This window comes from Oncorhynchus gorbuscha, linkage group LG08 (genome assembly GCF_021184085.1).
Source record: "Oncorhynchus gorbuscha isolate QuinsamMale2020 ecotype Even-year linkage group LG08, OgorEven_v1.0, whole genome shotgun sequence".
Taxonomy (NCBI): Eukaryota; Metazoa; Chordata; class Actinopteri; order Salmoniformes; family Salmonidae; genus Oncorhynchus; species Oncorhynchus gorbuscha.
In genome coordinates this window covers 49,763,161-49,775,660 of record NC_060180.1, presented here as the reverse complement: position 1 = coordinate 49,775,660, position 12,500 = coordinate 49,763,161, and the positions used below count along the sequence as shown (strand labels likewise).

Below are 12,500 nucleotides of genomic sequence, written 5' to 3'. Positions count from 1 at the left end.
AAAACAATATGCGCATTTTCCCACCAGAGATGTTTCCACCAAAGTGACTTGTTGTTGATTAAAGGCTGTGCATGAGGATGTAGTGGTCATCAAAATACCTTTTGCAGTGATGTATTGAATAAAAACTACAAGTTCAATGGGTTTCCATCGCATTTTCAACTCTACACATATATTCGTGAGGGGCTGACCTGTTGCACCCTCTATAACCACTGTGATTATTATTTGACCCTGCTGGTCATCTATGAACGTTTGAACATCTTGAAGAACGATCTGGCCTTAATGGCCATGTACTCTTATAATCTCCACCCGGCAGAGCCAGAAGAGGACTGGCCACCCCTCAGAGCCTGCTTCCTCTCTAGGTTCCTTCCTTTCCAGGGAGTTTTTCCTAGCCCCTGTGCTTCTACATCTGCATTGCTTGTGGTTGGGGCTTTAGGCTGGGTTTCTGTAGAAGCACTTTGTAACATCTGCTGAAAATACATTTCATTGATTGACTGTAACAAAAAATGTTGTGTTTATATAGTCAATGTCAGCTATCTGAGCAACTAACCGATCGCTGCAGCTGTACATAGCCCATCTGTAAATGCCCACCCAATCTACCTACCTCATCCCCATATTGTTTTTATTTACTTTTCGGCATTTTTGCACACCAGTATTTCTACTTGCACATCATCATCTGCTCATCTATCACTCCAGTGTTAATTTGCTAAATTGTAATTACTTCGCTACTATGGCCTATTAATTGCCTTACCTCCTTACTCCATTTGCACACACTTTATATAGACTTTCCATGTGTAACTCTGTGTTGTTGTCTGTGTCGCACTGCTTTGCTTTATCTTGGCCAGGTCTCGGGCTGTAAATGAGAACTTGTTCTCATCTAGCTTACCTGGTTAAATAAAGGTGAAATAAATCAAATCAAATGTGCCACTCTGGTCTTGGCACGTACCTCTAGCCAACAGCTGGCAGATACAGTGTGGGTATAGCCTACCTGATGAGATTATTATGAACAAAATAGGAAGATTAGTTTTATTTGTCAAAGGTCAGCCAAGCATCGATCATCATGTCACCAGAATTAGACCCTTGATGTTTATTGAAAGGAGCATCAAGCTCATCACCCTGTACGTTCGCAATTTATAGAATCGGTAGCCTAATAAACGGCATTGCTTTCCCGCGTCGTAGTGGGAGGACCACACCACATATCATCGCGTGACTCTTACGTTTACTTCAATATGATTGCAATGATATCAGTATTTCCTCAAAAAAGGCGTTTCCACCACCATTTCTCGCATAATTAATTTTACCGACACAAAAAGATCCCACCTTGTCTAGCGTATTTTGTTTTGCCGACATTTTGAAAGTCTACGGGCAAACGTTTTGTTTCCATCAGGCCTGCTGTGACATTTCATATCCGACATGTACTTTACTCGCATCAAAAGGTTGGATGGGAACCTGGTTTTCCGTTTTGTTTCCCTATAAACACTGGGTGTCCTTCACATCACGGCATCTGACTATTTAGTATTTTTCCAAGTGGTGTCCCTCTCTCTCTCTCTCTCTCTCTCTCTCTCTCTCTCTCTCTCTCTCTCTCTCTCTCTCTCTCTCTCGCTCTCTCTCGCTCGCTCTCGCTCTCGCTCTCGCTCGCTCTCGCTCGCTCTGTCTCTCTTCTCTTCTCTCTCTCTCTCGTCCTTCATAACTTTTAGTCAGCATTGTAAATATGAAAATACACAGGGTCAAAGGTTTAAACATATGCACGGAACCAGATCCAGCCCCTCCCTGTGTGATGACCTTTGTAACAGAGCATTGCATTATGGGATTAGAGGAGGGGCTAGGTATCCTACACACCTGATTGCCCATATTTGATTGGCACATCACTCTCTAGAACTAATCTGGGGGAGGGGGGGGGGGCAGATTGAGAGATGCAGCGAGATTGAGAGCGGGAGAAGAAGACAGAGGGGAGCAGAGAGGTGAGGGTGTGTATGTGTGGTGTTAGTCAGCAGATTTGAGCAGGTGATCTACAGGAGCACAGGGTTGTCCTGGCCTCCTTGTCTGGTTCAGCTCCTACAGGAGGACGCCTCCCTCTCTACCTGAGCTGGAATTAAATGGCCTTGCAAATTAATAGCCCTGTCATCTAGCTTCCCTTTTTCTAATAACACATGATGAAGGGACTAAACTGGCTGTGCGTGTGTGTGTGTGCGCGTGTGTGTGTGTGTACGTGTGTACGTGTGATCGATTCAAAGCATTGCCAGCCTAAAAGGCAGCAGACTTGTTTGTGAGGTTATCAGCTTTGAGGCTAACATGGCAATCTGCCCAGGAGTGGTGGGGCCGTGTGCCATCCCCTCTCTCTCCTGTCCCCTTTCCCCTGTAAGGGTGACTTGACTGAAGGTCACTGCTGAACCATAGGACACGAAGCCAAATGCCACGAGCCTCTGGTGTTGCTACTAACAACACACACACTGCCTGTTTCCTCTACATGACAATGTATTTGTATTTGCATTTCGACTGCTGAGTCAGACCACTGACTTTGCTAACTCCACAACATCACAGATGTGTGATATTTAACATGTTACCACCGTATGACAGAGGAACGGAAAAGGTCAGAGAAAGTCCCATAGTCTTTTGACGTTTGTTTTAAACTTTGGGAGCATTCTAACAGAGTGCAGTTACTCTTATAACAGTGTGGTTACCTGGGCACAGCAGCACACTACTCTTGAACCAACAAACTATATAATACATATTATAAACTGGCTGGTTCGAGCCCTGAATGCTGATTGGCTGAAAGCCCCATGGTATATCAGACCGTATACCATGGGTATGACAAAACTTGTATTTTTGCTGCTCTAATTACTTTGGTAGCCAGTTTATAATAGCAATAAGGCTTCTCAGGGGTTTACCAACATACCACGGTGGCTAAGGGTATATTTCATGATGCCTAAGAACAGCCCTTAGCCATGGTATATTGACCATATACCACATCTCCTCGGGCCGTATTGCTTAAATATACTGCTCACAACCTCTCTCTCTTCTCCCTCTTCTCCCTCTCTCTGCCAGGTTCTCTCGTCTGCGTAGCCTCAACCTGTCTAATAACCAGCTGGGTCAGTTCCCCGTGCCCATCTGTGACATCCCCACCCTCACCGAGGTCAACCTCAGCTGTAACTTTCTGACCAACGTGGGCCAAGCTGTGGGATCCATGACCAAGTAAGAACCAGGAAGTGTCTAGGGGTCAATGGCACCCTATCGAGGTCCACAGTATGAGTGATAACACCCATAAAACCTAGCGGTCAAAACAGGGAAATGGTTCCAATTGTGTTTCCACCATTCATTTTTCCGATAAAGGGTAAGCCTACACGAAACACAGCCCTTATTTGAAGGGTTTCTAAAATCCCCGATGACCGCTAGGTTTTATGGGTATTATGACACCACCACTGTAGGGCTCTATTCCCTGTATCGTGTACTACTCCCCCCCCCCCCAGAGGCTCTGGTCAAAAGTAGTGCACGTCATAGGAAATAGGGTGCCATTTGGGATGGGAGGGACAGAGAGGTCGAAGGTCGCTCTTAACCACAGTCCTAGGATCAGGTGACCTCACCCGCGACCCTAACCTTCAACATGAAGCATCAGTGGTTAGTGTTAGGTTCTATCCACCTTCTCCAGGCACAGGAGACCATTGGATAGCTCCTATGTTTAACATTTCAGATGATTGTCTGACGAGCTGATGGTAGCCTGAAGTGAATGCAGACTGAGCCGATAGGAAAACTGATAGTAGTTCACGTGCGGTGATACTTTGGGACGGGAGAGAGAAGCTGTGATGAGGTGATGTCTGCTTCCTCGCAGCAGCAGCAGCAGCAGTAGCTGAGCACCTCTCCTCTCGTCTAATGGAAGGATCTGGAATGCAGCCTGTGAATGCCTCAGTATGCTCACCGAGCCTCATTGCTACTACTGCCACCTCCTGGTTGTAGCCGGAAAGACCTTAGTATCAGAATGTGGAGAATGACTTCGTTGAAAAAGGGACTCCTCTGTTTGTAATGTAGCTCTTTTGATTGTACTTGATCACCACGCATTAGACAGGGATTCTTAAAATAACAGAGAAATGTCAGTGTGTTTTTTCACACAAAGTTAAAATGCTGTCTTCTCACATCATGCTCACCCTCTCTCTCGCTCTCTCTCTTTCTCTCCCTCTCTCTCTTTCTTCAGCCTGCAGACGTTTCTCCTAGACGGTAACTGTCTGAGTGAGTTACCCAGTGAGCTGGGTTCACTCCAGAGACTGGGCTACCTGGGCCTGTCCTTCAACCAGTTTACCCACGTGCCCCAGGTGTTAGAGCGTCTGGCGTCCATGGAGAGGCTGTGTATGGCCGGCAACAGCCTGGACACGCTGGTGCTGCAGAGCTTCAGACTGCTCCGAGTCAAACACGTCGACCTACGGTACGCAGACAGACAGATATAGATAGACAGATAGCTAGACGGACGGACGGACAGACAGACAGAGAAACGGGCAGACAACGGGCTTGATTCAGATCCTATCTACAGCTCGGGATTCAGAAACCTTTTGTAATCCAGTCAGAGTATCCTCATTACAAGCAGACGTCAAGCTTTGCACCCAGGCCGTTTTTTTCCCCCATTGCTTGTACAGTAATGGCAGATGCATGCAACTCGTTCACCAAATGAACGCCATGCGTGTTTTGTCCATTCTTACGATCTGAACACAGCCTACACCTAGTCGTAATCACGTCTAGACACCTGGCGGGAAACATTCGGTACATGTGTAGACACATTGTTGCCAGCCGGACACGTTTGACTGGATTTGTCTCTCGATTGCAAAACTCAAACAGTGAAAGGAGACTACACTAAACTTTTTTTTAACAGAACCAGGCTAAACAGAATGTCGGCAGGGAACAGAACCAGGCTAAACAGAAAGTCGGCAGGGAACAGAACCAGGCTAAACAGAAAGTTGTCAGGGAACAGAATCAGGCTAAACAGAATGTCGGCAGGGAACAGAATCAGGCTAAACAGAAAGTTGTCAGGGAACAGAATCAGGCTAAACAGAAAGTCGGCAGGGAACAGAACCAGGCTAAACAGAAAGTCGGCAGGGAACAGAACCAGGCTAAACAGAGAGTCAGATGGAACAGAACCGGGCTAAACAGAGAGTCAGATGGAACAGAACCGGGCTAAACAGAGAGTCAGATGGAACAGAACCAGGCTAAACAGAGAGTCAGATGGAACAGAACCGGGCTAAACAGAGAGTCAGATGGAACAGAACCGGGCTAAACAGAGAGTCAGATGGAACAGAACCAGGCTAAACAGAGAGTCAGATGGAACAGAACCAGGCTAAACAGAGAATCAGCATGGAACAGAACCGGGCTAAACCGGACACGTTTGACGGACACGTTTGACTGGATTTGTCTCTCGATTGCAAAACTCAAACAGTGAAAGGAGACTACACTAAACTGTATGGAACAGAACCAGGCTAAACAGAATGTCGGCAGGGAACAGAATCAGGCTAAACAGAATGTCGGCAGGGAACAGAATCAGGCTAAACAGAATGTTGGCAGGGAAAAGAATCAGGCTAAACAGAAAGTTGTCAGGGAACAGAATCAGGCTAAACAGAATGTCGGCAGGGAAAAGAATCAGGCTAAATAGAAAGTTGTCAGGGAATAGAACCAGGCTAAACAGAATGTCGGCAGGGAACAGAATCAGGCTAAACAGAATGTCGGCAGGGAAAAGAATCAGGCTAAACAGAAAGTTGTCAGGGAACAGAATCAGGCTAAACAGAAAGTCGGCAGGGAACAGAATCAGGCTAAACAGAATGTCGGCAGGGAACAGAATCAGGCTAAACAGAATGTCGGCAGGGAACAGAACCAGGCTAAACAGAATGTCGGCAGGGAAAAGAATCAGGCTAAACAGAATGTCGGCAGGGAACAGAATCAGGCTAAACAGAATGTCGGCAGGGAACAGAACCAGGCTAAACAGAATGTCGGCAGGGAACAGAACCAGGCTAAACAGAATGTCGGCAGGGAAAAGAATCAGGCTAAACAGAATGTCGGCAGGGAACAGAATCAGGCTAAACAGAATGTCGGCAGGGAACAGAACCAGGCTAAACAGAAAGTCGGCAGGGAACAGAATCAGGCTAAACAGAATGTCGGCAGGGAACAGAATCAGGCTAAACAGAATGTCGGCAGGGAACAGAACCAGGCTAAACAGAATGTCGGCAGGGAACAGAATCAGGCTAAACAGAATGTTGGCAGGGAAAAGAATCAGGCTAAACAGAAAGTTGTCAGGGAACAGAATCAGGCTAAACAGAATGTCGGCAGGGAAAAGAATCAGGCTAAACAGAAAGTTGTCAGGGAACAGAATCAGGCTAAACAGAAAGTCGGCAGGGAACAGAATCAGGCTAAACAAAAAGTCGGCAGGGAACAGAACCAGGCTAAACAGAATGTCGGCAGGGAACAGAACCAGGCTAAACAGAAAGTTGTCAGGGAACAGAATCAGGCTAAACAGAAAGTTGTCAGGGAACAGAATCAGGCTAAACAGAAAGTCGGCAGGGAACAGAATCAGGCTAAACAGAAAGTTGGCAGGGAACAGAACCAGGCTAAACAGAAAGTCGGCAGGGAACAGAACCAGGCTAAACAGAAAGTTGGCAGTGAACAGAACCAGGCATCAACAGAAAGGCAAATGGAACCAGGCTAAACAGAGAATCAGCATGGAACAGAACCAGGCTAAACAGAGAATCGGCATTGGAACAGAACCAGGCTAAACAGATAGTCAGCATAGAACAGAACCTGGCTAAACAGAGAATCAGCATGGAACAGAACCAGGCTAAACAGAGAGAATCAGCATGGAACAGAACCAGGCTAAACAGAGAATCAGCATGGAACAGAACCGGGCTAAACAAAGAATCAGCATGGAACAGAACCAGGCTAAACAGAGAATCGGCATGGAACAGAACCAGGCTAAACAGACAGTCAGCATAGAACAGAACCTGGCTAAACAGAGAATCAGCATGGAACAGACCCAGTCTAAACAGAGAATCGGCATGGAACAGAACCAGGCTAAACAGACAGTCAGCATGGAACAGAACCAGGCTAAACAGACAGTCAGCATGGAACAGAACCAGGCTAAGCAGAGAATCAGCATGGAACAGAACCAGGCTAAACAGAGAATCAGCATGGAACAGAACCAGGCTAAACAGAGAATCGGCATGGAACAGAGCCAGGCTAAACGGACAGTCCGCATGGAACAGAACCAGGCTAAACAGAGAGTCAGATGGAACAGAACCAGGCTAAACAGAGAATCAGCATGGAACAGAACCGGGCTAAACAAAGAATCAGCATGGAACAGAACTAGGCTAAACAGAGAATCAGCATGGAACAGAACCGGGCTAAACAAAGAATCAGCATGGAACAGAACTAGGCTAAACAGAGAATCAGCTTGGAACAGAACCAGGCTAAACAGACAGTTGGCATGGAACAGAACTAGGCTAAACAGAATCAGCATGGAACAGAACCAGGCTAAACAGACAGTCAGCATGGAACAGAACCAGAATAAACAGAATCAGCATGGAAAGTCACGTAATCATTACTAGACCGATGTCCTCCCTGCTTGGGAAAGCGCAGGCTTTGAGTGACTTAGCGTTATTTGTCAAGTTAATACATCACTCCTGTCACGACGATGGGACATTCACTGAAGTGTCTCTGTGTCATATTGTCAAGCCCAGGACCAAAGATCACAGGTGATTGTAGCTAGAGATGAATACGGTGGGGTCTGTTCTTTTTGTCGGTCCGTGCGGCTTTTTCCAGTCTTTTACAGAAATATGTAGAAATGTGTTGAGTGTCAGGTCATTTAGCACGTAAAGCTGTTAATGAGTAACCCCGATGGTGCACACACAGAGAGGGGGCCGGGGTGCACACACAGAGAGGGGGCCGGGGTGCACACACAGAGAGGGGGCCGGGGTGCACACACAGAGAGGGGGCCGGGGTGCACACACAGAGAGGGGGCCGGGACCGTTGAGGTCAGATTTCAAGTGAGGAGACCTCGGTACATTTATTTGGTCACACATATGAGATATCTAGACCATCTCTTATTTAATTTTATATTTATTGAACCTTATTTAACTAGGCAAGTCAGTTAAGAGCTAATTCTTATTTACAATGACGGCCTAGGAACCCCGGCCAAACCCGGACCACGCTGGGCCAATTGTGCACCGCCCTATGGGACTCCCAATCACGGCCGGATGTGATTCAGCCTGGATTCGAACCAGGGACTGTTGTGTTGCCTCTTGCAGATACAGTGCCTTAGACCGCCGTGCCACTCGGGAAGGATTGTAGATATTGAATCAAGGTGTTAGTTTCAAGTAAAATCAGATTTGATTTCAAATTCCCCTTTGTTGACAACTCCAACAACAACAAAATCAACCCATACAGACATTGATCTTGATCTGATGGTTAATTAGGCAACAGCCCATACTGCCTACTGTCCAATTATGCATGACCTCTAACCTCTGCACTCTGTGCCATCAGGCTGAATAAGATCCGGTTGGTGGTCCCAGACGAGCCAGACCTGCTGAGGCACGTGACCCAGCTGGATGTGCGTGACAACGGGCTGGAGGAGCTGGATGCCTCCCTGTTCCCACGCCTGGAGGTCCTCCACTGTGAGAGGAACCACATCGCCACCCTCAAGGTCAAGGGCTCCGTGCTCAAAGCCGTCTACGCACAGAACAACGGTGGGTCTGCGTCCCCAGTTAGAGTCCATCGATGCCTGCTGTGCTCGTAAAGACGTAGGAGGATGACGTTGCCCCTAGACGCTGACCCTGGGTCAGTTTAGCGTTTTCCACACTAATGGTTAAGGCTGAGATTGGCGATAGGTGAAACAAATGCCACCGGCCGCCCCAGGTGAATGGGTTCATCCAGCGCCGTTGTAAATAAATATAACTGCTGTTCTATTGTACGTGCAGGGAGACAAAAACCAGCATTCGCTGTTAGAAGTGACGTCTTTGTTGTTGTGATATCGCAAACGGACGCGGGGAGAGCCTACCGCGTCTGGAATGCATTCTCAGTCTCTGTCACCATATAGCTACAGCATCTGCCTCCATTCGTCACGACACACCCCGCGTCGGTGGTTTAATGCTCTCTGTGTTCCCTTCTATAGAACTACGGGAGCTGGAGGTCAGCCCAGTGCCCTCCACACTCACCTACATGGACATCTCCAGGTGAGGCCTGACAACTTCCCTTCAACACTCAACATTGCAGAAAATACTCTAAAACGTAGCATACTCACAAAGCCTCTTCAAACCTAACCTCTCCTCTCCCCCTCTCTCTCTGTAGGAATCGTATGGAGGCTGTCCCAGAGTGGCTGTGCGAGATTAAGAAACTAGAAGTTCTGGACATTAGCCACAACCTCATTACTGAGCTCCCAGCACGGTCAGTTTTTCTTGCTCTCTCGCTCTCTCTTGCTCTCTCTGAATTCAATTCAATTCAAAGGGCTTTATTGGCATGGGAAGCATTGCCAAATGTACATCTCTCTCTCTATCTAACGCCAGTCTCTCTCTCTATCATCTCTATCTATGGTCTCTCTCTCTCTCTACGGTCTCTATCTATGGTCTCTCTCTCTCTCTATCTACGGTCTCTATCTAGTCTCTATCTATGGTCTCTCGCTCTCTTTATCTACGGTCTCCCTGCCTATCTATCTCTAGCTACGATCAGTCTCTCTCCCAATGGCTCAATAGTTTTTCAACCAGGAAAAGCCCATTGAGACCCAGAGTCTCTTTTTCAAAGGAGACCTGGCCAAGAAGGCAGTGACCACACATACATTACAGAAAGAAAACATACAACAATACGGTACAATGCAACAAGATGATCCAGACTTTAAAAAAAAAATAGCATTCACACTCCTCTGTAACAGAGTCTCCCATCAAAATGTTAATTCATTCAGTGGCACTAACATATCTAGATGAAGCATGAGTTGTAGACTATTCCCTGCCTCTGATGCACAAAACGAGAAGGCACTGCCGTAGCTGCAGTTGTGGTGCTGTGCCCCGATCTGAAGCCAGACTCGACCCCTCTCAGTATGTTCTTTTCAATTAAGACGTTGAGTTCTGTGAGTTCACTCGGGGATTCATAGACTTTGGCCAGGATAGGGAGTTTGGAGATAGTTAGGACCGTGGTTATTAGCATCTGAGGGATCTCCACCCTTTAGCAGCGGGAGGACGTAAGCTGATTTCCAAATGCTGGGTATTGGATTGGTCAAGAGACTCAAGTTGAAAATGTGAGCCACAGGTTCAGTAATAATACAAGCTGCCTTTAAGAGGTAGGGATCCAGGTTGTCTGGACCTGCAGACCTTTTAGTGTCGATTGCCTTTAGGGCTTTATAGACCTCAGCATAAGACACAGACTCAAAGTTAAAATGGTTTACATAATGGCTTATATCATAGTTGACTGTAACAGAGCTTACATTAGAGCCCTGGGCCCCACCATTATCAAAACCTGAACTAGCAGATATGAAGTGCTCGTTAAAAACTCCTACAATATCTGCTTCATCCTTCACTTCATTAGAATCCATAATTAAATGGTCAGGAAGGCCAGAGGAGACATTAGAACCCATCATTAAATGGTCAGGAAGACCAGAGGAGACATTAGAATCCATCATTAAATGGTCAGGAAGACCAGAGGAGACATTAGAATCCATCATTAAATGGTCAGGAAGGCCAGAGGAGACATTAGAATCCATCATTAAATGGTCAGGAAGGCCAGAGGAGACATTAGAACCCATCATTAAATGGTCAGGAAGGCCAGAGGAGACATTAGAACCCATCATTAAATGGTCAGGAAGACCAGAGGAGACATTAGAATCCATCATTAAATGGTCAGGAAGGCCAGAGGAGACATTAGAATCCATCATTAAATGGTCAGGAAGGCCAGAGGAGACATTAGAATCCATCATTAAATGGTCAGGAAGGTCAGAGGAGACATTAGAATCCATCATTAAATGGTCAGAAAGGCCAGAGGAGACATTAGAATCCATCATTAAATGGTCAGGAAGGTCAGAGGAGACATTAGAATCCATCATTAAATGGTCAGGAAGGTCAGAGGAGACATTATAACCCATCATTAAATGGTCAGGAAGGCCAGAGGAGACATTAGAATCCATCATTAAATGGTCAGGAAGGCCAGAGGAGACATTAGAATCCATCATTAAATGGTCAGGAAGGTCAGAGGAGACATTAGAACCCATCATTAAATGGTCAGGAAGGCCAGAGGAGACATTAGAATCCATCATTAAATGGTCAGGAAGGCCAGAGGAGACATTAGAATCCATCATTAAATGGTCAGGAAGGCCAGAGGAGACATTAGAACCCATCATTAAATGGTCAGGAAGGCCAGAGGAGACATTAGAATCCATCATTAAATGGTCAGGAAGGTCAGAGGAGACATTAGAACCCATCATTAAATGGTCAGGAAGGTCAGAGGAGACATTAGAATCCATCATTAAATGGTCAGGAAGGCCAGAGGAGACATTAGAACCCATCATTAAATGGTCAGGAAGGCCAGAGGAGACATTAGAATCCATCATTAAATGGTCAGGAAGGCCAGAGGAGACATTAGAATCCATCATTAAATGGTCAGGAAGGCCAGAGGAGACATTAGAATCCATCATTAAATGGTCAGGAAGGTCAGAGGAGACATTAGAATCCATCATTAAATGGTCAGGAAGACCAGAGGAGACATTAGAACCCATCATTAAATGGTCAGGAAGACCAGAGGAGACATTAGAATCCATCATTAAATGATCAGGAAGGTCAGAGGAGACATTAGAATCCATCATTAAATGGTCAGGAAGGTCAGAGGAGACATTAGAACCTCATTAAATGGTCAGAAAGGCACATTAGATTTGATTAAATGCTTCAGAGGAGACAGAACTTGGTAGGGGTGTTTAGGTTCTCTGTGACTGCATTTAAATAGTCATCTGATTTGGACTTTCTGATCAATCCTGTGCATTTGTTTCTTAGTGCTCTGAAGGAGGCCCTGTCAACAGGAGCATTTATATACCTAGCCTGAGCCTAAGAGACATTTCTCTTTCTAATTAATTGTCACGTGTGCTCGCTCCCTCTCCGGCCTCTAGTCACCAGGCTGCTGATTGTTCAGCGCATTAGAATCATCATTAAATGGTCAGGAGGAGACATTAGAATCCATCATTAAATGGTCAGGAAGGTCAGAGGAGACATTACCTGTCCCCATCTCCACGGTCGTCAACGCCTAATGACAATCACCTGGACTCCATCGCCTCCTTGTGATTACCTGCCCTGTTTATATCACTCCCTTTGGTTCCTTCCTCAGGCGTTAATGTTTCCGTTTCTTGTCTGTGTGCTGTTAGTGTTTCTTGTCTGTGCGCTGTTAGTGTTTCTTGTCTGTGTGCTGTTAGTGTTTCTTGTCTGTGTGCTGTTAGTGTTTCTTGTCTGTGTGCTGTTAGTGTTTCTTGTCTGTGTGCTGTTAGTGTTTCTTGTCTGTGTGCTGTTAGTGTT

The 12,500-nt window shown here is 46.2% G+C and overlaps 1 protein-coding gene across 1 annotated transcript in view; it reads left to right on the top strand.

Moving 5' to 3' along the window:
- LOC124041771 (PH domain leucine-rich repeat protein phosphatase 1-like) overlaps positions 1-12,500 on the top strand; it is a 102,196-nt gene that overhangs the window by 69,456 nt on the left and 20,240 nt on the right. The window contains exons 5-9 of the mRNA XM_046359768.1: positions 3,043-3,189; positions 4,184-4,411; positions 8,503-8,705; positions 9,131-9,191; positions 9,307-9,402. Of these exons, the coding sequence (XP_046215724.1) occupies positions 3,043-3,189; positions 4,184-4,411; positions 8,503-8,705; positions 9,131-9,191; positions 9,307-9,402 (735 nt within the window). The remainder of the gene's footprint in view (positions 1-3,042; positions 3,190-4,183; positions 4,412-8,502; positions 8,706-9,130; positions 9,192-9,306; positions 9,403-12,500) is intronic.